This window comes from Danio aesculapii, chromosome 7 (genome assembly GCF_903798145.1).
Source record: "Danio aesculapii chromosome 7, fDanAes4.1, whole genome shotgun sequence".
Lineage (NCBI taxonomy): Eukaryota > Metazoa > Chordata > Actinopteri > Cypriniformes > Danionidae > Danio > Danio aesculapii.
Window position 1 is genome coordinate 35,061,360 of NC_079441.1, and position 25,779 is coordinate 35,087,138.

At 34.8% G+C, this 25,779-nt stretch overlaps 1 protein-coding gene across 2 annotated transcripts in view; it reads right to left on the reverse strand.

Annotated features, from left to right (window-relative positions):
• Positions 1-25,779, reverse strand: part of fto (FTO alpha-ketoglutarate dependent dioxygenase) — a 238,346-nt gene that overhangs the window by 130,810 nt on the left and 81,757 nt on the right. For both annotated transcript variants that reach the window (XM_056461782.1, XM_056461781.1), the window contains exon 8: positions 4,867-4,991. In XM_056461782.1, coding sequence (XP_056317757.1) covers positions 4,867-4,991 — 125 coding nt within the window. The remainder of the gene's footprint in view (positions 1-4,866; positions 4,992-25,779) is intronic.

Below are 25,779 nucleotides of genomic sequence, written 5' to 3' on the forward strand. Positions count from 1 at the left end.
TATATATATATATATACATACATATATACAGCACATTCAGGTGAGCGATATATATATATTAATAACTAATTATATATTTAAATAAATATATAATAAAATATATAATAAAATAAATATATAGATTAATAACTAATAATTTTAACTTCAAATTTCGTCATTTTAAGGTCAACAATCGATAATGGAAGTAATGTTTAGCACTGTGTCCCATCAAATATCACAGAACACTAATTTGTTGAAATATAAATGTCTAATTTGGAACAATTTAGATATTTTTATGATATCTGGCTTTGATGTTCTAGCAATTTTAGCATAAAACAGGTTTTGTAAAATACATGTTTTATACAATTTACATTGCTCAGCATATTTAAGAAAGCTATACAATATTATATTTGTGCATATACATTAGATTAGTCAGTACTGAAGCTAAATCTGGAGCTTATCTAACAAATAATGGTCCGAAAATTAGTACACCCAAATTTATATGTTATAGAAAAAATATTAAATACACATTTAAAAATCAAGAGAAGCAAAACAATTGAAAAATGTAGTTACATTTTTGTAGATTGTATATATATATATATATATATATATATATATATATATATATATATATATATATATATATATATATATATATATATATATATATCTGTTTAATAAACCTGTTTTGTTTAAATGCACCAAAATATATTGCTTATATTCACTGAGAAATGGATAAAAATATTCATTTTCAAAATGGGGTGTACTCAATTATGCTGAACACTGTAATAAACTACATTTATTTTATAACCAATAAGCTTAAATGTGCATAACTTTTTATATAATTTACTTTCAGACTTTTTTTAAATCAGGAACCTACTGGCTTCTTTAACATGAGACTAAACATAGATCCTAGATCACCAAAGCATTCAAGATTTACAAGTTTACAATGGACATGTAGAAAAAATTGCAGCTGACAGTTAATACATCAGCACATTCAGGTGAGCGATGTACGCAGTTCATTTTATCAGCTCATGTCGGAGGAGATATTATCAGCTATGAGTTCATTTTTGTCTTAACCTTGCCTGAGCTATCAGCTTCTCCTCCCTAAATGCAATTTGTTGACAGCTACTTTACAGAGCTGTGGCTGATGTTCGGAAGAGTGACGTTATCTGGCTGAGGAGGGGGGCAGGAAGTGATAGTGGAAAAGGATGAGTTCAAACACATCGCAGTGTGTGCATGTGGAGGACTGAAGGTAAGCTTTATCTTACGCTGCTCCGGCTGATGAAATAAACTTCTGTGTGTTTGTATGTGTGTGACCGATGTGTTTGTTTTGGAGGTTATCGCCAGTGTGTGTTACTGCTTGAGATGGAAATCCAAATCGTGAATGGTATAAATTTTTCTAACACTGAAATAATATCTAAAATACACACATAGATTGATTTTGGTGGTTTATGAGGACTCTCCAAAACCATCATTTATTTTACACTGTAAAAACTGCTTATAATATGATCTTACCCTACCCAAACCCTAAACTAGGGGTGTCAAACCAGTTCCTGGAGGGCCGCTGCTATGTACAGCTTAACTCCAACCCTGCTTCAACACACTTACCTGGAGGTTTCAAACAAGCCGAAAGGATTTAATCAAACTATCAGGTGTGTTTAAGAACTGCTGAAACTAAACTGTGTAGAGCTGCAGCCCTCCAGGAACTGGAGTTTGACCCACTTGCCCTGAACCAAACTCTCACATGAAACCTGTCATATTTTGAATGCCAAAGACCCTGTCAAGTATGTTGTTTAAGAGTTCTGAATTATGAGGACACAGGGCACGTCCTCATAAACCACCTAAACATTGTAATATCTGATCATACTCATGTCATTATACTAATCTGTGTCCCCGTAAACCACCAAACTAGTACACACATTGGCTTTAAAAATGCACAGTGTTTAAAATGTTGTGGTCTAACAATAATTTAGAATGTGAAGTCATACTAACTAAGCTAACTATATTACTACTAACTAAGCTGACTATGCGAACAAATATATTTACTATTTAAAATAATTGCAGTTAAATAGTTGAATATAAGAAATCATAATGAAAAAAAAACAAATCATAGTGTAATTCATAACTGCATTAGACATAAAGTAAATGTAATTTATAACATTTATTTTATACTGTAAAAATTGCTTATAATATGGCCTAACCCTACCCCTAATTCAAGGCCTCACATGAAACCTGTGTCAAATCTTGATTGCTAAAAGACTCTACATTATGATAATATAATTATTAGGATACAGGTCATACAATAATGTAACCCCAAACACTATCTAAAGTGTCAAAAATGTGAACCAAAATTAAAGTAAAACATTTCTAATTTTTCCATTATGGTACATTGCATGTGCCACAATACGATGCAACATAAGATTTTAGAAAATTCTAAAACAAATTTGCTGTATAAAGTGCATCAGTGTTAAAGTGGATACCATAAAGTGAGTGTGAGTGTGTGTGTGTGTGTGTGTGTGTGTGTGTGTGTGTGTGTGTGTGTGCGTGTGTGTGTGTCTTTGACTATTTGACAAATGGTGGCATCTGACAAATGAATCACAGTCTGGTCCATAGTTTTCATCGTCTGATTTAAGAACGCTGTTTCAACACAACATCAACTCTGTTTACAGGTACCAGCAGGCCTGGGTGTCACTCTGAGGTCAGAGCGAGGGGACGACCCCCAAAAAGAGGCCACTTTACAGAAACAAGAGTCCTTACTGATGCAAAAGCTTAGATGCAAGAATTTCAATAAAGGAAACTCATGCTCTGTTTCAGGCTCTACCAGCTAATGGTCTGATTGGAATGAAGACAGACTACCACACACACACAATGTGGTCTGAAGAAAAATAATGAAGAATGAGAAGCAGTAGTGTGTGCCAGTGTGCCTGTGTGTGTGTTCAAAGTGGGAAAACAAACAAACTCAATTTTGATTAAAATTAATAATAAAAATTTGAGTGAAATAAGCACATAACTGTGTAGATATTGAAATGAATAAATACAACAAATATAATGAGAGGGAAAATGTAATAATGTAACTTAATAAATATTTTAATCAAGCCTCTTTCACACTAGCAACGACTTTGTAGCTGCCAGTCGCTCTGGGTGGTGAACTGCTGCAAACGCAGGTCTGTGTAGGTCTACAGCGCGGAGCATACAGCTGGCCTCTGAGCGAGCTCTACTGGTGCTCCTATTGGCTGTCACGTAAAGGGCCATGAAACCCCCTTCTTTCAGTTCTAGTCTACCCTTAGAATTTTTCAAAAAATGCTTTATAATGAGCATTCACAAAAAAAGACACAAACCGTGAGGTGACCCCTGATTTTATATCTAAAATGCAATGAAATAAACAGCAAGTAATTTAACGTCTGGCTACATTTGTTATTTGTAATTTCATATAATATATACACATAACCACAATTTGTTATATCATCGTGAAGAATATCGTGTTTATATAAACACTATAAATGAGGATGACTTCTCTCCTCCTCAATCCCTGGGTCTGAATGGAGACACAGTAGATAGCAGTGCAGCAGGTCTCTTTCCCTGTCTATTTCAACCATTAACCCTGCTGGTTATCTGGAGGATTTTAAACATAGGTGAACAGCAGCATGGATATAGGCGATGTGTCTGAATGGTAACTCCACTGATAAAAGACAAAGTCTGCCATTCTCCAATTTTCGTTCAACTCTCTCAACAAAAATGCTTGTTGCAAACCAATAGCTTTGCTATATCTGCCCTGACAGAATCATGGGGAAAACAAGCAACGAACATCGTGGATCATGGAAACAACGACCTGTGCCATGTGTGGACACGGTCTCACCCAGTCATTGGGTCTCACGGCTTGGCAGGTTTGCCTTACCTTTGGAAAGCATGTGCTCTCATGAATAATTAAGAAGCAGGCTCTTCTCATAGGATAAGAAAACCCTGCTATAAATAATAAATAGAAACCCACGCGTCATCACTCCACTAGCAGATCCACGCTCCGTCACAGATTTTGATCCCACCTCCATTTTGATTTTAAACCCGGAAAATGAAATTAGCTGAAAAAAGCTCAAAACTATCCAGTTTTCCCAGCAAATTAAAGCTGACAGGTGCTAACGTTGTCTTAACAGATGCTCAACACACAGAAGGCTATTAAATTGTTTTTTTTAAGTACTCGAGGGTATCTTGAACCTTTAAGAAAGTCGCTCTTCATTTGCATAAAGTTGAAGGATTCTCAACTTTGTCGCATCGCTCAACATGCCCACCTGGTCACCAATGCTTACTCTGAAATAAACAGTCGCTTGTCTGCTGCAAGTTGCTCGTAGTATGAATGAGGCTTCAGGAAGAAAATTACCTGTTTTTTTCTATCTTATTTTTTCCTTGAGCCTAATAAATATGTAATAAATTAATTATTTGATGTTCTCTATGTATATATTATATAAAAAGCAAACCGTATATAATAAATAACACACTGTGTGTGACAATTTTAAGGATTGTTTTATGTGGTCAAGCTAACAAGCTCTTACCAAAAAAAAAAACATTCCCATGTTCCACCTACTAATGGTCTGATCTGAATGAAGACAGATTACCACACACACTCTGTGGTCTGAAGGGAAATAATAAAGCGGGAGTGTGTGTCCGTGTGTTGGTATGCGTATCTGTGTGTGTAAAGCTGGTTCTCTCTGTTATCGGGACAAATGGGCAATGTCTCTCAGTCGCTCTTATCTCAGAGGAAGGAAGTCAATGGGCTATCAGCACATGTGTATGCGTGTGTTTGTGTGAACTCTCTCTGCCTTAACACACACACACACAATCCTTTCTTCTATGCAATTCACTAAAGATGTGACATTAAAGGCAGGAGTTTACCTGTCTCGCCATGTCTGTCTGTGTTGCTGTCTGTCGGTCAGCGCGTTTAGTAACACGTCTGCCATCTCTCTTCTGTTCTCCTGCGCTGTGGCCTCATCCTCAACCACCACCAACAGCAGCTGAGTCTGCAAAACAATCAAATACAAGGAAGATATGACTTTAAACTACACATTACACAAGGTCAGTTTCAGTCTGGAAATTTGAAATGCCTCATAATTTCACCAAATACTAGCCAATTACCCTTTATTTCACGGAAGAGATTTATGTTTTAATTCAGCAGGGAGGCATACAATTGAGCATAAGTAAATAAATAAAAATAACCTGCTTTCAACAATGATCATAATAATAAGAATGTTTTGAGCACCCTGGACCATAAAACCAGGCTTATGATGCACAGGTATACTTTACCTAAAAGTATATAATAGCTACAAGGAGGCATGGGACAATAACCAATTTCAAGGTTTACTGTGGTTTGGAAAAGTCAAGGTTTTAAAACTGCTCAAATGTTCTGTTACAGGTCCTAAAGTATATGTAAGGTTTTTGTATGTGTAAAGAAATCTGCGTTATTAAAACAATGAAGAAGACAGCAAAATGGTTTATTTGAAATATCTAGCCTGGCAGGTTTACCGTTCCAAAATATTATAAATGTTAGAGCCTATTTTAGAGCAGTAATCACAACACTGTGGTACTGTGAAACCGTGATATTTTTATCCAAGGTTATCATTCTGTCAGTAACTTATACTGGCCCATTCCTAGCTACAAGTACGGTATATACAGTAATAGCTAAAAATGCAGTGTGTGTGTCAAAATTAAAGATTATTATTTTGTGCCAATAATCATTAGTATTATACAAAGACAGTACTTTGAAAATACTCAAAATGTCTCTGGTAAATGAAAAATAATTGTTTGAATACATTGACAAAGTCACACAAGTGTCAATGTCACATCTGTCATATCAATAACAAAGCTTTTTCCTCATAAATGCAGAAATGTAATATAAAATCAATCCTTTTTGTTTTATAGTGAGCCACCACTCGTACACTCATTATTTTTCTCACTCATATGGTGTATACTGTAAACTTGCATACTTTTGTTTATCATGTCCACAAGGCATGTTTATTTTCTCATTTAAAATCTAAAAAATATTTACAGATTGATATTTTTCTGATCCCATAACTTATTATTTTTATGACATAACTTATCCCATATATGTTATTATTTGTTTTGGAAAATATAAACAGATGTTTCAATATTGCCAGCAGCTAGCTCTCTGCAATTCTCACATGGTCAACCACTGAAGCTAAGCATGACTGTACCCGGTCAGTTCCTGGAAGGGAGATCACATGGGAAAGCTAGGTTTCTGCCAGAAGTGGTGTTAGTGGGACCAGCACCAACCTGCGGTCTGTGTGGGTCCTAACGCCCCAGTATAGTGATGGGGACTCTATACTGCTCAGTGAGCACTGTCTTTTGGATGAGATGTTAAACCGAGGTAATGACTCTCTGTGGTCATTAAAAATCCCAAGATGTCCTTTGAAAAAGGCCAAATTTGCCCACTGTCCATCATGGCCTCCCCATAACCAACCCCATATCATAATAGGCTTCACCACTTTGTCTGCTCTCCACCAATCAGCTGGTGTATGGTGTGCGGTCTGGTGCAATATGGCTGCCGTCGCGTCCTCCAGGTCGATGCTGCACACTAGTGGCGGATGAAGAGACTCCCCCCCAAAATGTGTAAAGCGCTTTGAGTGTCCATAAGAGTGCTATATAAATGTAAGGAATTATTATTATTATAATGTTGACACAGAGAAAATGTGTCAACATTATAATAATAATAATAATTCCTCAATGTTTTGAATTTGTACTGCAAATGTCACAACCATAACATTGGTACTGCTCTAAGTAAAGATCATGTTTCATGAAGATATTTCATAAATTGCCTCTTAAGAAAAGGAAAGAAGAAAAAATAGAAAAGAACATGTTTGATGTGTACTTTTTAATTATTTTGCATGAATAAGCAAAAGCATTACAATCTAACACTAAAGTTCAGCATGGATATTTAAACTGCACTGTGTGAGAAGCCGGTCTAAAACAGCTGGTCTTAGAATGTTTTGTGGAGCGGCATGGTGGTTCAGTGCTTAGGTCACTGGTTCGAGTCTCAGCTGGGCCAGTTGCTATTTCTGTGTGGAGTGTGCATATTCTCTCCGTGCTTACATGGGTTTTCTCCGGGTGCTCCAATTTCCCCCTCAGTCCAAAGACATGCACTATAGGTGAATTGAATAAACTAAATTGTCCGTAGTGTGTGTGTGAATGAGTATGGGTGTATGGGTGTTTCCTATTACTGGATTGTGGTTGGAAGGGCATCCATCCGCTGCATAAAACACATGCTGGAATAGTTGTTGGTTCTTTCCGCTGTGGCGACCTCTGAAGTAGAGACTAAGCCAAATGAATGAATGAAAGAATGAATGAGAATGTTTTGTGAAGAGCAATGGCAAGATTCGTTTATAATCACACACTTTTTTTTCCACAGTGTTTTTTTCCCAAAATAATATTTTTTGTAAAAGGTAGAAAACGTCATTAGTTTCATTTTCTACTCATCTCATTCATGAATTTGCTTCCTGTAAAACATTTACAACTGACACAAATATGGCAACATAAACACGCATTGGATTAAGAAGGCAATCTCTAATCCTTGAACATCCTCTACAAAGGAACAACCGTGCTTATCTTGCTATAAAGGAAATAAAGGAATCAAGCTTTACTAGCAATCCCATAGACAAGCTCTTAGCCAGTGCTTAAACAAATCAATATACATTCATTCCCTTCATGTCAGAGGTCAAATCAATTCTTTACTTATGCTTCAGACTCCAAGATTAACACTGCAACAGAAACAGCAGGACATAATTATATATTTTTTCCCTCTGCACATTATCTTTTTGATGAATAAACAAATAAACCTACCAATCATCGTTGAGTTTCTTTATTAAAAAAATGTATCTAATGCTCACAAAGACAAAACAAAAATGCTAGGAAATATTATTAGTGTTTATTCATTTTCTTTTAAACAGATGCAGGAGACCAACTTTCACTCTTTTCCTCTACATTAGCATGAGCTAAAATAACTGACAGGTGAGGAAGCAAATGCTAAAAAAGGGCTCTCAGCGTTGGTTCACCTCACCTGTTTCACAGCAATCTCTTTTTTTTCTTTATTTCTTTTCATCCCTCGTTCATCCGTAAGACAGCACTTCTGTTTCTCGCTGAAGCATTACCTGTCAGCAGTCTTTACCTGTCTCTTAGAGCCGAGCACAGAGTGAAAGAAACTGCCAAGACTAACTCTGACTGTGGGGTCATGAGGTCAGCCAAATCACCAAAGAAAGACAGATATCAGATATTTACTACTGGTCAAAAAGTTTGGGATATGTTCGATTTTTTTACTGTGCTCACCAAGGTTGCATTCACTGTATTTAATAAAAAAAAAAGGTAAAAGAAATATTATAACAATTTAAACCTTTAAAAGTAAAAAATATTCATAAAATTAGCAGCTTTTTTCATTTTGTGATTAATGTTTTTTATTCCCCTCATTTATTAATGTTTTTGAATTGCATTATGGGCCCTTGATCTAACTTCCACCAACTTTTAACCTTAAAAATTTAGAAAAAGGAACTTTTATGAACATTTTTAATAGTTTAAAGTGATATATTATCTGGGTTGGTGTTGTATATTATGGTAATAAACTGCCAGTACATTTTCTGTTATTTTATATACTTATTATATAAACTTATATTATTTCAAACTAGTAAAATGTCAATAAGTCACTTTATAAAAGTGTAGAGTTGAATTTTCAACATCGAAGTCGACACAGCAGAGATCAAGCTCCCATAATGCAATTCACAACCACAAATAAACAGAAAACAATTGTGAATCACAAAAGACAGAAACTGTTAATTAACAGCGTAATATGTAATTTATTCCTGTAATTTAGAATAATTCGAAATAAACAACAACATCACTTGCACTTTCAAACAAGTCGATGTGTCCTTGATCAATAAAAGTAAACAAAAATTGTATATGCTTTTGAGCTGCACTGTATCCCAGGTTCCACAAAATATGATCCGGCCCAACAATTTTCAACACTGATAGTAATAGTTATAAGAAAAGTAGGTAACACTATAAAATAAGGTTGTATCAGTTAATGTTAGTAATGTATCTACTATCATGAACAAACAATGAACAACAGATTTATCACACAAATAAACAATTCTAAACCACACTTAAAAATAAAGCAGTTATTTTAAATTGCAATACTATTCCACACACTGTATTTTTAAAAAGATTGTTTAAAAGTTGTATATAAAGTATATATACAGTAAACAAGGAGAGCAACATGGAGACTGATGGAGAGGGTGTAATGTTTGCTACGTCAGATGTGTTTCCATCGTTCACACACGTCAAAAAACACCTTAAGTTAGTGTAAAAATGTTCCCAAATTAAGAGATTTTTATTTTAAATTTGCTGTTTTCGTCACTTATTTTATATGTGATATTTGAAATGTTCATTAACACAGAGTGATGGTAACCCAACTAATGACACACAAAGCAACTAGAGAATTAGCACTGTTAATAAAAAAATGCAGTATGATTAGAGTATACATATTTTAATATGCTTTTGAGCTGCACTGTATCCAAGGTTCCACAAAAATATGATGCAGCACAGCAATTTTCAACACTGATGATAATAATATTAATAATAATAAGGCGAAATGTAAGTAACACTTTAAAATAAGGTTGTATTAGTTCAAAGTAGTTACTGTATTTACTATAATGAACAAACAATGGACAATACATTTATTACAATATTTATTAATGTTTTTTTAACATCAGTTCATGGAAATAATGTTGTTCATTGTTAGTTCATGTGAACTTACCGTGCACTAACTAATGTTAACAAATATGAATTTGGATTTTAATAATGCTTGTAATAATGCAATAAATGCTGTACAAGTAATGATTATCATCATTAGTTCATGTCAGTAAATACATTATACAGTTAAACATTATCTAATCAAACCTTATTCATGGTATAGTGTAACCTGAATATTTCTTAAGCAGCAGATCATCAAATTATAATGATTTCTGAAGGAGCGTGTGACACTGAAGACTGGGGTGATGATGAAGACAATCCCGGTTTAAAATCACACAAATAAACGCAATTTTAAACCACATTTAATAATAAAATCAGTTATTTAAAAATGCAATAATATTCCACAAACTGTGTTTTTAAACAAATAAATAAAGTCTAAGTAAACAGAATAGGCTTCTTTAAAACTGTTCAAAAGTCTTACTGATCCCAAATGTTAGTGTAGTAGTTGATACAACAACAGATAGAGAGCGAGAGACAGACTATGTGTTGTGTGTTTACAAGGTGAGTTGATGAGAGAGATTTTCACAACCAGCTTGCATTAACCAGGCCATATATGCGCACCTTATCTGAGTGTGTGTGCTTGTTTGGGCCTGAATGACGGTAGCTGTCGTCAGCTGGGTGATGTTGTGCAGTGCTGCTGGGTTCAGGACCACAGCGAAGAAGGTGAGACAGAGGGCAAGTGACTAACAGAGGCAACTGTGTGTATTTGTACAAGGAAACACACTTCGGGTTACCCTGTGCTAAAAGAAGGGAGAATAAACACACACACACACACACGCATACACACACACACACACACACACACACACGCATACATACACACACACACGACAGGTACACCAGTCAACAGCAGAAATACCTTCCAAAATACCTATATTATGTCAGACTGGGGACGTTGAGATAATGTATGACATGAGCATTACAAATGAAAATAATAATGATAACGATAACAACAACAATAATACATAAAAAAAAAAATAAATAAATAAATAAATAAATAATGTTTGACAAAGCGCACACACAGCCTAGAGTAAACTGTTTTTGATAAAGCTGATAATTTGTTAAATATTTGTTAGAGTTTTCACATGGTTGCAAGTGATGTGAACACATTAGATATATAGTTTATATATAGTAATTATAATAAAAATATTCATTTGAATACAAAATATCTTGAATGAAGACTGTAAAATATTTCCTATTCAAGGGTGCAATTTAGGTTGGATAAATTTAAATTCAGTGTCACATACCACACATATAAGCAGTCAAATTATGTGACAGGCAAAATTAGGTTAAACATATTATATAATGATGATTATAAGCCAAATCAAGTAAAAAAATAAAAAATAAAAAAGCAGTTTATTCTTAAGCCTATTATGACCTTACGAAGACAAAGCAAACCAGGTTAACAAGTTTGCTTGACCACATGCAATTTTAGCTTATTAAGCATAATCAGTTTAAGAACGCATGTAAATGCACTCAATGAAGCGGGATTCAAAATGACTTGACTGTTCTTAACCAGACATAATGTTGCAAATAAAATGTGCCTATAAGCACTATGATACAGTTTTCACATTGATACCGATATGATACTGATTGTAATTTCTGTTTTGCATCTTACTAACTAATACCTAACTAACCAATTAACTAAGCAAATAAATAACTGAATAAATAAAATGTAACTGACTAAAAATAAGTAAATAAAAATGTTGAGGAAAAAAACAGATAAGTGTGATGAGTTTTACTTTAGTATAAAATTTGCATTATATATTTAATTAATAAACCATGTAAAGTAGGCTACGGTTAGCCCTGAATTAAATTTTAAATCAAAGCAAATCAAAACAAAACAAAAATGTCATATAACAGTTAATGCATTTTAAATAATGTACAAAACACAAAAAAAAACCTGTTGAGTAAGTTATCACATATGTATGAAAATATTCCATTAATGTTTGCAAACCAAACACAAAAAAAGTTTGAATATATCTAGTCAAAATTATACATATTTAAAATGTAAACAATTTCATATAAAACCCAACATAGTTTTCATAGTAGTTAATATACGAGACATTCTAGCACAAACGTTTATTATCTGTGCCTGAAACAAAAACATAAACACAGTGAACAATAATATTTCATGCCTCATTCCCTCAATTGGACTGATGATTGATTTCTGTGGGTTGGTCTGTAAAGGAATATGTCATTCATTTGGTTCTCAGATTGTTTTTCTTTATTAAAAACACTTTACAAAGTTAGAAATCCTGTCATTATCCTTGTCCTCAGCCAAATTGAACCTACAGCTTTAATAATTTGTAATGGTAAAAACTGTTATTTAGGAAAAAATACTTCAGAAATTAAGTTGTTATCATTTACATCAATTGATTAAAAACATAAAATTATGAATAAATTCTACAAATAAATACTGTAATATAAATAAATGTACAATTGACCCCATGTTTTTTGTCAGTCCTGTCACATTTGCATTACATTTAATATAAAATGTGTGCACTACACTTTTAAGGCTATGACTTGGAAGTGATGTCAATTGATGGAGGAGAAGCTGACAGTGATCAAGGATGTATTCTCTCATTGAATTGTATGATTTTTTGCTTGTTTTAGTAGGATTTTTTTTTTTAAAACCGACAAGTTTAAGTCAGGCCCTATCACATTTTTTTATAAGTGAAAAAGTACATTTCTGGTAGACTGTCCCACATATTTTTCTTTTAAGTAAATGTCACACACAATATGTGCAGTCGAGGTGTTCAAAAACCTTCTGGACCTTTTTCCATACACATGCAGAGACATACATCTTCCTTTCTGTAGCTGGTGGCACAGGTTTTTGGGGGTTGTTCTCTTATGTCGGGGACAGATGGTCCTCACACCAGTCAATATACTGAAGCACTGTAAGGAAACAACTACAGCGGGGCGGCACAGAAGACTGAATAACACATGCCATGTTAAATGTGCAGAGAGATATATAGATGTATACACATGCATGCCTCTGTGTGTGTGTCTGTGTGTGTGTGTGTGTGTGTGTGTGATTGAGAGTTTGGCCTTTCAGCCACATTGACCCTCTGATCTCTCTGAGGCTCATCAATTACCTCTCCCCTCAGAGCCGGCACGCTGAGAGAATGGATTATATGAAGTGTAAAACATTAGAAAAATGTGCTCACAACATCACAGCAATGTGTCCGAGGACAGAGAAGGGGACAGATAATAGAAACCCAGCTGCTGAAGAGCCCAATGCAACAAGCGAGAGTGTTTGAAGGCATTGTGGAGAAGTTCTGTGGGCCGCAGGCTTTTGTGTCGGGGATTGTGCTTTCTTTAGCCAGAGGCGACTGGACATATGCTTTTTGCTAGAGCTAATGAGGCAAAGGCTAAAGCTTTATGATTTCCTTTCTATGCCTCGGTTTCACTCTCTTCCTTTTAGGTGGGAAAGTTTTAAAAAGGCGACTGTAAACCAAAAGCCCTTGATAACATCTCAAAATCTAGAGATGTCTAGAGATGAAGAGTTTAATGATTCTACCACTCGCATGCAATATGAGCTCTACAAATCTCACAGACTCGCAGAGCAGTTCCACTCGAAAGATTTCAAACACATTCAACGGATGCAAACAATCAGTAGCTAGGTTTCCATCTTAGCGAGAAGAAAAGATCACTTAAAAGTTTGAAAAAAAACAAATAAATAAATAAGCTGAGCGAATTAACCCAAATGCGAATTAGTTGTTAGAGTGGCTCAAAGTAGTATTGGTAACCTAGTAACCAGCCGTACCCAACAAAGATAGCAAAGTGGATACTGATGGAGACTGGGTGTAATGTTCGCTATGTCAGATTTTATTCGGCAAATGTGCTTCCATCATTCACACAAGTCAAAAAAACACCTTAAGTAAGTGTAAAAACGATCCGCAAATTAAGAGATTTATTTTAAATGTGCTGTTTTCATCACTCATTTCTTATGCGACTTCAAATGTTCATTAACACAGAGTGATGGAAATCTAACTAATGACACACAAAGCAATTAGAGAATTAGCACTGTTAATAAAAATGCAGCATGACTATGCTGTAATGACGTTTTGCAGTAATGCTGTGTTTTATGGTAAAGTTTTGAAGTACCTTGGAAAACTCTGCCGTACATTAACAATCTTAAAAGTCTTAAAAATTTTATCAGTTCAGTGCTGGATTCGGCAAAAAAGGGGCAGTTCCAACCATAATAGAAGAAGCTGTGGAAGCCACAACTTGTCAGTATTTGTATTTGTTAAAATTGATCTATTACATTCACAGATTCTAGCGCTAACAGTATGTTGTAGCATTGTAGTATTCATATTTATCTGTCAATCCACTTTCCGTGCGTTCTACATGTCAAATAACAATATTGTTGAAATGAAGAGCTATTCTGCTATGATAGGATGCTTTCTTAACTTAATTTTTGGTAACACTTCATTTTGATGGTCCATTTGAGTATTAGTAGACTGTCTGCCTAATATCTGTTGATATTGCTCCTTCAACAGACAAGAAACTTTGCAAGTACATGTCAACTTACACTAACCCTAACCGCAACCCCAACCTAACAGTCTACTTAGAATCTAATGAGAATTAGTTGACATGTACTGTAGATGCAATGTCACTTAATTCAACAAACGGACCATCAAAATAAAGTGTGACCTTATTTTTTCTTGGAACTTTTCAATGTGACTAATAACTATGCATTCACACCAAAAGCGGCAAAAGCGGCAAAGTAGCTGGAAGTCATTTGTTTTCAAAAGGAGCTGGTGGTGATAAGCGGCGAGGAGCAGCGTGGCGCATCTTCGCCGGTGTGGGCGTCGAAGAGAGTTGTACACCGCTTGAGAGAATTCCAGAGAACACAGTCCTGTGAACTTTGATTCCAAACACAATTGTTCCCAAGGGTTTTATTATTGTGGTCACTGGATTTCCAAATATATCCAATGCTTTCTTACAGACGTAAGAATTTATGTGCATTAATGTTATTTTTTTTTCGACAGTACAAAACAGTATTGCTGCTTTAGAATATTTCAGAGATATGAACCATATTAAATAAGTGGAGCAAAGTCACACCACACGCGACAACTTGATCTTCCATAGTTAAATGAATTTGATAAAGCACAACAACATCTTCATGCTAGAAAGCATGTTTTCATGAGAGAATGTAACTGATTTGCTGCAACGACCCCTTTAAATATGAGATCAACATAGAAAATTTTAACACTCTTGCTGGCGGAGCAGTAAAGGCAGACAGCGTTGTCACCAGGGCGGCCAGAGCGAACTTTGATGCTCTCACCGCCTACAGTGTGAACGCACAGAAACTGTTGCTGAATTCTACACCATATCACAATGCATAAAACAGATCTCAAGTGACAGCGAAGTCAGTAAAGTTTTTTAACCCTGCAAATGTTCCAATGTTCTTTTGATCTTTTGGTTCAAATCGACATAGTAGAATAATTTCTGAAGGATCTTGCAATACTGATGGCTGGAATAATGGCTGCAGAAAATGTAACTTTGCCATAATAAAACAGCATTTTAAACTAAATTCAGTCTTGTTGCACATGAGAAAAAATATTGCCATTGTCGATCTAAAACATTTTTTAAATTAAAGGCTGGTTATGACTACTAATACAATCCCAACATCTTTCAAATTTGCTGTTCTCCAAACTCTGTCTCCTGAATGTATCACTTTCGTTGTGACTTCATACCCACTTCCACTCTCTCACACACACAAACACACTGTATGTATACACACGAATGCCCCATCTCTCTCCACCTAAACCTCCTTCTGGATCTGCCTGCTGATTGGAGATTAGAGATTAGCATCTTGTACCCACGTTTCTCCTGCCAGTGAAAGCTTTTGGCAGCGGGAGCAAGGCCAAAACCTTACTTTTTCCCCACTCCGCACAGATTCATTTTCAGCACTTAAAAGAATGTGAACTCTAGGCAGAGATTACCATCACACAGACCTGAAGCCATTTTCATTACATGTCTTTTTTTTCTACGGTGGCTGAAAAGTGACATTTGGGAAAACGATTAACATTGGCTTGCCGCTAAAAGAACGAAACCCAACCCGGGTTGCGCTGGCTACAATTTATGATGTTATAGGAGATGTAGTGTTGTGTAACTTATATGTCATCTTAATGCTGCGAATATCAGTAGTGAAGTGAATGAAGTAATATGCATCAGCGGTTTTGGGAAGCCTGAGGGCTCTAGTATAGCAGGACACATTTTTCCAGTGCATTAGTTATATGTATAGTATAGTAAGTGTAACAAATAAAATCCTTTTCGTTGCAAAATCTGATAGCTTAATACCTCCAGTGCGAACATCTAAAGAAATATGTTTGGGAATCATTGGCTATGACATGTAAGTATACTATTAGTGGGTAGACAGATGCAAACAGACATTCACATAAGAAATAAGAAACAATATAACATTTATGGACTGTGCCAACTAAAGCCACACATAAAAGAATAAAATCTGCTCATAAGGTATAAAAGCTGTTCATAATGCATAATAAACTGGTCTCTAGTATTTTTTTTTTCATTATCAACACAGATACAGTATGCAGGGGTTGGATATTGAAACTGAAACGCCTGGTTTTGGACCACAATATTACATCTGTAGAACCTCCTTTTTGAGACCAATACTGCATCAATTTGTCTTGGGGATGACAGATACAAGTCTATCACAATGGCCAGAGGGATTTTAAGCCATTCTTCTTGCAGAATAGTAACCAGGTCACTACATGATGCTGGTGGAGGAAAACATTTCCTTATTCGCTCTTCCAAAACATCCCAAAGTGGCTTAATAATATTTATATCTGGTGACTGTGCAGGCCATGGGAGATGTTCAACTTCATTTTCATGTTCACCAAACCACTTTGCCACCAGGCTTGCTGTGTGTATTTGTGTATTATGATTCTGATACACGACACTGTCTTCAGGATACAATGTTTGAACCATTGGGTGCACAAGGTCAGTGGCTTTCAAGGCTCCAAAATGGTTCGATAGTCCTTGGCAGTGATGTGACAACATAAGTATTGGGCCTAGGGTATGTAATGATATTGCAGCCCAAACCATCACTGATCCACTTCCATGCCTCACTCTGGGCATGCAACAGTCTGACTAGTATGTTTCTTTGGGGATTCTCCACACCGTAACTCTCCCGTATGTGGGAAGAACAGTAAAGGTGGACACATCAGAAAACAATACATGTTTCACATTGTCCACAGACCAAGATTTTTGCTGCTGGCAACACTGAAACTGACATTTGACATTGGCACGAGTGACCAAAGGTCATGTATTTTGACCATGTGGACCCTTCATGCTCTGCTCTAACACTAAATTGACAAATGTTTAAGTTTCATTGTCCAACGCCTATAGATATATAATTCTGATATAGATTTTTTATTAGACGATAGACAGACCCCGAATGCCAACTAGCAATATGAAATCAATTATGTCTAAAATGTTTAATATTTTCACTATTCAATCAATATCACTCAATATGATCAAAAAATTGTATTTGAGAAGGCTTTCGCCAGTTCCAAAAACCCAACTCAAGGACGTTCATGTGGATTATCGTTCAGGATCAGTCTGCTTCAATTTCAACAGTCCTCGCCAACAGCACGTGATCTCACTTTCTTGTGGTCAAGCCTGCTCAGTCTCAGCGTAAATTGTCGAATTTGCTTTCTAATCCCAAAACCATCCACCGCTTTCCACCACACTGTATGAAACAGCCAGAGAGAGAGAGAGAGAGAAAGACAGGGAGCGGAAGAGAGAGTTGAAAGCAAGGGGATCATAACAGATTTCAGCAGGAACATTTCCCCTTGGAGAGAGAGAGAGTGTTTACTATCAAACACATCTGTGTCTATTCATCTCAGCCAGAGTGTCATCCCTCGCTCTCAACTTCTGTCCAAACACAAACAAACAAACACAAAAACAAACACAAAGACTGCAACTTCTGAGTATGCAGCAGCCACCAGTCTGCACTCCAGCGTAACACCTCTTTCTCCTTTTTTTCTATCGTCGTCTTTCTCTCCCTCCACTTCTAAAACCGCTCACATTATCAGCAATATCTTCTTTATAATTCCTCTCTTTCTCTGCGATTTTTCAAGCGAATCTGACAATTTTACAGTGGCTTGGCATCAGGATTGCCCATTCTTCCCCTCATTGTTCTGAAGCGGGCTTAAATCTGTTAAGAGCCCGACATGATAGCCAACCTGGTGACTCTGAGGAATTAAAAAGAAGGGATAGAGTAGAAAGACAGACACTTTAAACACATATATATTTCCTAAATAAGGTCGTCCTCTATCTGACTGGCAGAAAACAGAGTGTTGTTGTTTTTTTGTGCACATCTGTGAATTTAATGAAGCATATACTGTACGTGTGGTGTCTGTGAGCATATCCCCAGTAGCGATTAATCAGTCATGGTCTGTAACTCTAGATCTTATTCCTCTTCCTTCAGCCTCTTATCTCACTGATCGAGGAATGAGCTGGAAAAACTGCAGAGTAAATAAATAAATAAATAAACAAAGCACTAAATAAACCAAGAGTGTGAGGAGGGTTTCACGAGATAAGACAGATCAGGCATTATAAAGCACTGGTTTTCGAAGAAAGATGGAAATTCAACTTGAAAGAGCTCACTGGCTGTCAGAGAGAGAGCATCGGCTCCAACACGGTTACACTCAAAACCAGCAGGACAAGACAAAATCGTTCACATTCAGCAAGGACCCATACAACTGATCAGAAGTTACAAAGATAAGAAAGTTTACATTTTTAAATAAAAATAAATAAAATAATAATAATAATAATTAAAATAAGGCATCTCTGTGTGGAGTTTGCATGGTCTTCCTGTGTTCGCGTGGGTTTCCTCCGGGTGCTCCGGTTTCCCGTACAGGTGAATTGAGTAGGCTAAATTGTCCGTAGTGTATGTGTGTGAATGAAAGTGCATGGATGTTTCCCAGTGATGGGTTGCAGCTGGAAGGGCATCCGCTGCATAAAACATATGCTAAATAGGTTGGTGATTCATTCCACTGTGGTGACCCCAGATTAATAAAAGGACTAAGCCGAAAAGAAAATGAATAAAATCCTCTATTTTTAATGAAATTATACAAATCTAATATAATGGGATGTTTCAACCTATATTTGGGTAAAATATGGACAAACCCAGCTCAAACCCAAAAATGTAATCCAATGGTTGGGATTTAAATTGCATTTAAACAGAAAAAGATAAAGATTTTTTTCATACAAAATCTAAAATAGATTGTCATGCATTTGTCAAATACTGCATTTTTCAGCTGCTTCTAAACATTCTGTAAAGAAATTGCATATGTAAAAATAAATATCACGCTTAAAACAATATGTTGTGTAGAACATTTGACTCAACCAATCTGGCAACCCTTGATAAATCCAGTAAAATGGCTAACAGTGATAGAGTCACTATAATACAGGTTTAGTCAGCCCTGTTGTTGCAATATAAATATGGCAACTAGGGCTGCAGGATATATATATATATATAAAATGTGAAACCCAAAAAGTTAAGGTAACTCAAACCATTTAAGGAAACAGATTGCAACAAACCATTTAAGCTCAAAAACTAATCCTAATGAGTACTGTGAACTTACTCCATTTAGGTTGAAGTAATGAGGTATTTACCTCATTGCCTTCAACACTGAGTTCAAAACTCTTTTCAAATGGGTAGAATTAACTTTCAGTAAATTTTGAGTTAACTGCAATCATTTCATTTGATAAAGTTGACTGCTGGGTTTTACAGTGTACTGTATATATATATATGTATATATATATATATATATATGTATATATATATATATATATATATATATATATATATATATATATATATATATATATATATATATATATAAATAATGTAATATATTGCAATATAATTTCACCAGATGACTTGCATAACTCTTTTTGCAAAGACTTTAGATCAATGGTCTCAAATTCAATTCCTAGAGGGCCACAGCTCTGCACAGTTTAGCTCCAACCACCTCCAACTCACACCTGCTTAACAGTCTCTAGTGGTCTTGAACACCTTGATTAGTTGGATCAGCTGTGTTTGATTAGGGTTGGAGAAAAACTGTGCAGAGCTGCAGCCCTCCAGGAATCCAGTTTGAGACCTATGTTATAGATTGATTATAATGATTTTATAGGGGAGTGGAATATAAATATATTTTATTATATACATTTAATAAACAAAATAAATAAACACAATGGAGCAAAAAATAAAAGTTAAACAGTGCTTTACAGTTTTCTGGGGAGAGTCGGTTACAGAAATTGAATAATCAAATGTAAATTAACAATAATAAAATGTCTTCATCATGTAAATTGTTCAATAAAATAAATCTTTATTGAACTTTTTATCTTCTATACAAATGTTTTTAACTCTCTTAAAATGTTAACATAGTCACAGGCCTTAAAAACACTTGCAGATAATTCATTTGTATTGAGCTTAAATTCTGCAGATTCTCCACAATTCTGTTTTGACCGGTGGTTCCTGGTCATCTATAATCCCAACTCAACGTTGCATTTTTTCAATGTGACTATTGTGGACACACATATTGCAATTTCGATGCTCAAACGAAATATTGTGCAGCCCTAATTGCACCTGTCTGCCCTCCACCGGAGTGTTTAACTGGACTCTATGCAAGTACATAAAAATATGCAACAATATTTTCCCCAAATGTTCCAACCTAACTACAAAAAGTAAATAAATAAATAAAACATCACCACACACAGACCCACTGGTCTCCTAGCCTGCCCAAAGCCAGCAACCTCTCTCTCTTTCTCTCTCTCTCTCTCTCTCTCTCTCTCTCACACTCTCTCTTTCTCCCTGTAGGTAGAAAACACAAACACACAGCCTGCAAGTGGCATATCAGCGCATGAAATTCTCCAAAGGGGTTTAAGTATTTACCCTCCCCACTATCATTGCCTGCTAAAATTCAGCTTACCCTGTTCAATAAGGACTTCAAAGGGAATCATAAATACCTTTTCCCCGCAAATTTTACTGTACAGTGTTTTTTCTGCTCGCCCCCCTTTTCCTGCTTCTTTTCTTTCCCATTTCCCTCGCGTTCTCCAATAAAAACCATCTCTTACTGTGAAATTTATTAGAAGCCTTTTATTTACCCTTTATAGGTGTAATAAGAGAAATTGGGAGGTAATTTCTGATGTTATTCAAGCAGGCGAGCTGAAAGATAAACACAGGTGAACAGATCTGTGGTTTCATTCTGATCTGACAGGAGACAACAACTCAGGGAGAGAGAGAGCAAGAGAGAAAAAAATTATACAATTAGACAGGACAGAAAACAGATTTATTACACAAAACATTATTTCTATTATGCCTATAATAATAATAATAATAATAATAATAATAATAATAATAATAATAATAATAATAAATATACTGTTTTTGTGTAATTATATAATATAAATTAAATATAAACAGTGAATGTCTATGGAAGATGTCTATTAAATATAGTATTTATATGGAAAAAAGTAAAACCATTTGAAAAGTGATTTTCTCTGGGCTAGAGAAAAAAAATCACTTTTCAAATGGTTTTACTTTTTTCCATATATATATGTCTAAAAATCCTTTTGTATGAAGAACTACTTTCATCCACCTTTCATCCACCATTCATTATCTGCAGCTGTCGTCAGAAAAGAAGAAGTTGTTACTAATTCACCAGCGTCATTTTAAACAAGTATTTAAATTATTCTCTATAGTTTTTGCTCATATTTAAGGTTATAAGGTTGAAGAGCATGAAATGCCATCAGTCTAGAGACATTTCCCAGTATTTCTCTGTTGCAATCGGGAGATCACAATAACTAACCCTGAAAAAACCAAAGCAACGCAATCACTAATAGCTTGAAAAGGAAATCGCTAAACACATGCGGGCATTTCTTCTTTCTTCTTTTTTACTGAACTAGTCTGCAGTAACAAAAAAAGAAGACTAATTACAAACAAACAGATGGCCAACCAAAAGGTAACTCAGGGTTATCCAAAGAGTGGCCAACACAAAATACATACATTCATATGCGAGTCCCATCTCACACATTACTATTACTATTGTATAAATACAGCACTGCAACATGAAAAAACAAAGAGATCGACTTAGAATGTCACCCGCTAATTTAATTGTTTTGATCAGCTGTAGTTTGAAAATACAGCGATCTTTTCTCCTCTAAGTGCTTATTATGTGGTCTCTGTTGCCATCTTGTGAATGAACAACGTCAACCATCTTTGCTCTGCTCAATGACAGGCTAATGGCTACCGATGCGCTGAGTCTCCGAAATTATAAATATTTAAAATAAGCACCATCCTTACAAATAAACTGCATAGATGCAATCTAAACAACTACATCTCGCCTAAAAAGCCTCAAAAGTACAATATGTTGTCCAACAGCTGCAATATTTGTCAAACTGTAGTGAGTTTATCGATCTGCTGTCACTCAATCTGGGCGAAGTAATACATGGGTGAGGAGGCTGTACGAGTTCTGATATTGCAGAATAATCGCAAGGCTATCAGCCAATCAGATGCGAGAACCATATATACAGTATATATAAAATATTAAATAAAATGACTATTTTTTAATTAACATTTTCTATAGGATGCTTCACGATAATATATTTGTGCATATACATAAGATTAGTAAGTATTGAAGCCAAATCTGGAGCCCATCTAATTAAATAACTTATGATAACAGTTAAAAAATTAGTAGATCAAATTGATATGTTAGGGGAAAAAATATTAAATATATATATATTTTTTTAAATAAGAACAAAAAAATTATATATATATGTGTGTGTGTGTTGCAACTTTGTTGTTCCTTTTGCTATATTTTGCATGAATTTAAATGATTTATCTTTTTATTTCTGAAGATGTTTGGTGACTAAAAAATATTTTTTTTAAATATATATCCATTTAATAATTATTTTGATCAAATGCACCAAAATATACTATCTATATTCATTTAGGAATTGATAAAAATATTAATTTTCAAAATGGGAGGTCACATTTACGCTGAGCACTGTATACATTTTTTTCTCTTTTTTTGTATACATTTGTAATAAAAATACAAGTGTTTTCATTTGATTTATGAAAGCATTTTCATTTTAAATTTGGAGGATATGCAATCCGTACAGTACAGAATAAAACAAAAATTACATTTTACCCAAACAATAAAACAAACAGCCAGAAAAACTGAGAACTTTTTAAGCGGTGTCTTAATTTTTCCATTCCTATGGTTAGATTTTCTTCTATACCAATTTGCTCATAAAAATGAGAACAAAATGAGCAACATGACCACCCACAAATTTAACAAAAACTGACATGCGCTACACATGAAAACACACAGAGCCGCCCTACTAAAGGCATTCTGGAATATTATTATGATGAAAATGAATGGCAAAGCCATTGCATTTATAATGTTTTACAAACTCATCAAATAAGTGAATAGAGATTAATTGCCCTGGTCGACCTTAAAATAATTATCAGAACGAGGCAGCTCTAAACTAGATGAAATTGATACACTTGAATAATTAGATCCTTGGCACTGACCTACCGAAGTCAATAAAGGTTATTAAGGCCAATTGCTGTCTAAACGCATTAGAGACAGAGAGAAGCGCTGCGCACCACATCCAGCATTTCAGCGGCTATACGATAATCCCCTCACTCACTCTCTCTCTTTCCACTGGCCTCACACACATATATACACCCCCTACCCTCAGACACACTAAACCAGATTGGATTCGCTTAACCTTTCAGTGGCTTTGATCAAATGAGCTCACACTGCAATAACATTTACATTGACCCTCAGTCTCACTCTCTCGCTGGGGAGAGAGGTCTTTACCTTCCTGTCTGCCACACACACGCGCACGCCAGGTCAATAACGTAATCAGATATCAATGGTGACCCCTGCAGTCATGATTGCTCGCTTTCTCTCGCTCGCTTTCTCTCATTGGATGGAGAGGATGAAATTATGAAACAGTTGCCGCAATCGCACACAGATACAGTACACACACACACACACAAATAAAGACCAACACAAACACTAGTGGAAACACAACAGAAAAGATGTAGCCATAGTTTCTGTTTAGTCTGAGAATAGATTTTTCAGTAGCTGCTATTTGATGATGGTCTACCGTATGTAGAAGGACAGAATAGATGTGGTGATAGAATGGGAAAAAAGATTTTTGATGCAATTCTCTGGTTGACAAATGTAACAAATTAGACATAAAATATCAGAATGAACCTATATGAAACTGTTGAAGAGATAGCGTACCAAAAAAAGTTAAGATATACTCTGTATATCTAGCCTTAAGTAGTTACAAGTAGTTTCTTTTTCATTTTCCTGTTAAACACAAATAAAATAAAATAAAATAATCATAAAAATAAAATAGGGGCATCACGGTGGCTTTGTGGGTAGCACGATCGCATCACAATAAGGAGGTTGCTGGATCGAGCCTAGCTGGATCAGTTGGCATTTCTGTGTGGACTTTGCATGTTCTCCCCATGTTCGCGTGGTTTACAGGTGAATTGAATAAGCTAAGTACAGGTGAATTGAATAAGCTAAACTGGCCATAGTGTTTGTGTATGAATGCAAGAGTGTATGGGTGCTTCCCAGTGTTGGGTTGCAGCTGGAAGGGCATCTGCTGTGTAAAACATGCTGGATAAGTTGGCGGTTCATTCCACTGTGGCAACCCCTGATTAATAAAGGGACTAAGCCGAAAAGGAATGAATTAATGAAAAATAAAATAAAAATAAACACAAAATAGAATAAAGTAAACACACACAAAAAATAAACACAAAAATAAAATAAACATACACAATAAACACATACACAATAAAATAAAATAAACACACACAAAATAAAATAAACACACACAAAAATAAGACATCTAAAAATAAACACACACAAAATAAAAAAAACACACACACAAAAAAACACACACAAAATAAAAAATAACACACACAAGAAAATAAACACACACAAAAATAAAAAATATATAAAAATAAACACATACACAATAAAATACACACATAACATAATAAAAATAAACATAAAAAAATATATGTATAAAAATAAATTTACACAAAATAAAAAATAAAATAATAAACACACAATAAAATAAAACACACACAAAAATAAAATAAAATAAAATAAACACAAAATAGAATAAAATAAACACACACAAAAATAATACAAATACACATAAAAATAAACACATGCACAATAAAATAAACACAAACAAAAATAAAATAAACACACATAAAAATATTAAAATAAACTCACACAAAATAAAATAAAAACACACATAAAAATAAAAACATACAACACACAATAAAATAAACACATAAAAATAAAATACACATAAAAATAAAAACATGCACAATAAAATAAACATACACATACACAATAAAATAAAATAAACACACACAAAAATAAAATAAACACACATAAAAATAAGTACATAAACAATAAAACAGAATAAACACTAACACACCCATAACAACATAAAATAAACACACTCAATAAACACATACACAATCAAATAAAAGCACACACAAAAAAATAAAAAATAAAATAAAATAAAATGTTGAGAATGTTGAAAACGGTAGCCACAAAAATAATGCAAGTCAATGGCTACTGTTTTCCAACATTCTTCAAAACATCTTTTGTGTTAAACTGAAGAAAGCAATTCAACCAGGTTTGGAACAATTTGGAACAACAAAAAGGTAAATAAATGATGACAGAATTGATAGTTTTGTGTGAACTTTCCCTTTAACAGGCCTGTGTCTCAATCTCAGACACAAATTTAAATAAATAAAAATAGAATAACCAAAAAAAAGGGCTGGGTGGTATTTAAAATATTTTGCATATAGCTGACTATCTCTCCTCTGCCAGGATAGACAGACCGAGAGAGGAAGAGAAAGAAAGTGTCACTGTTAAAAGCCTAAATAAATGTCAGTGG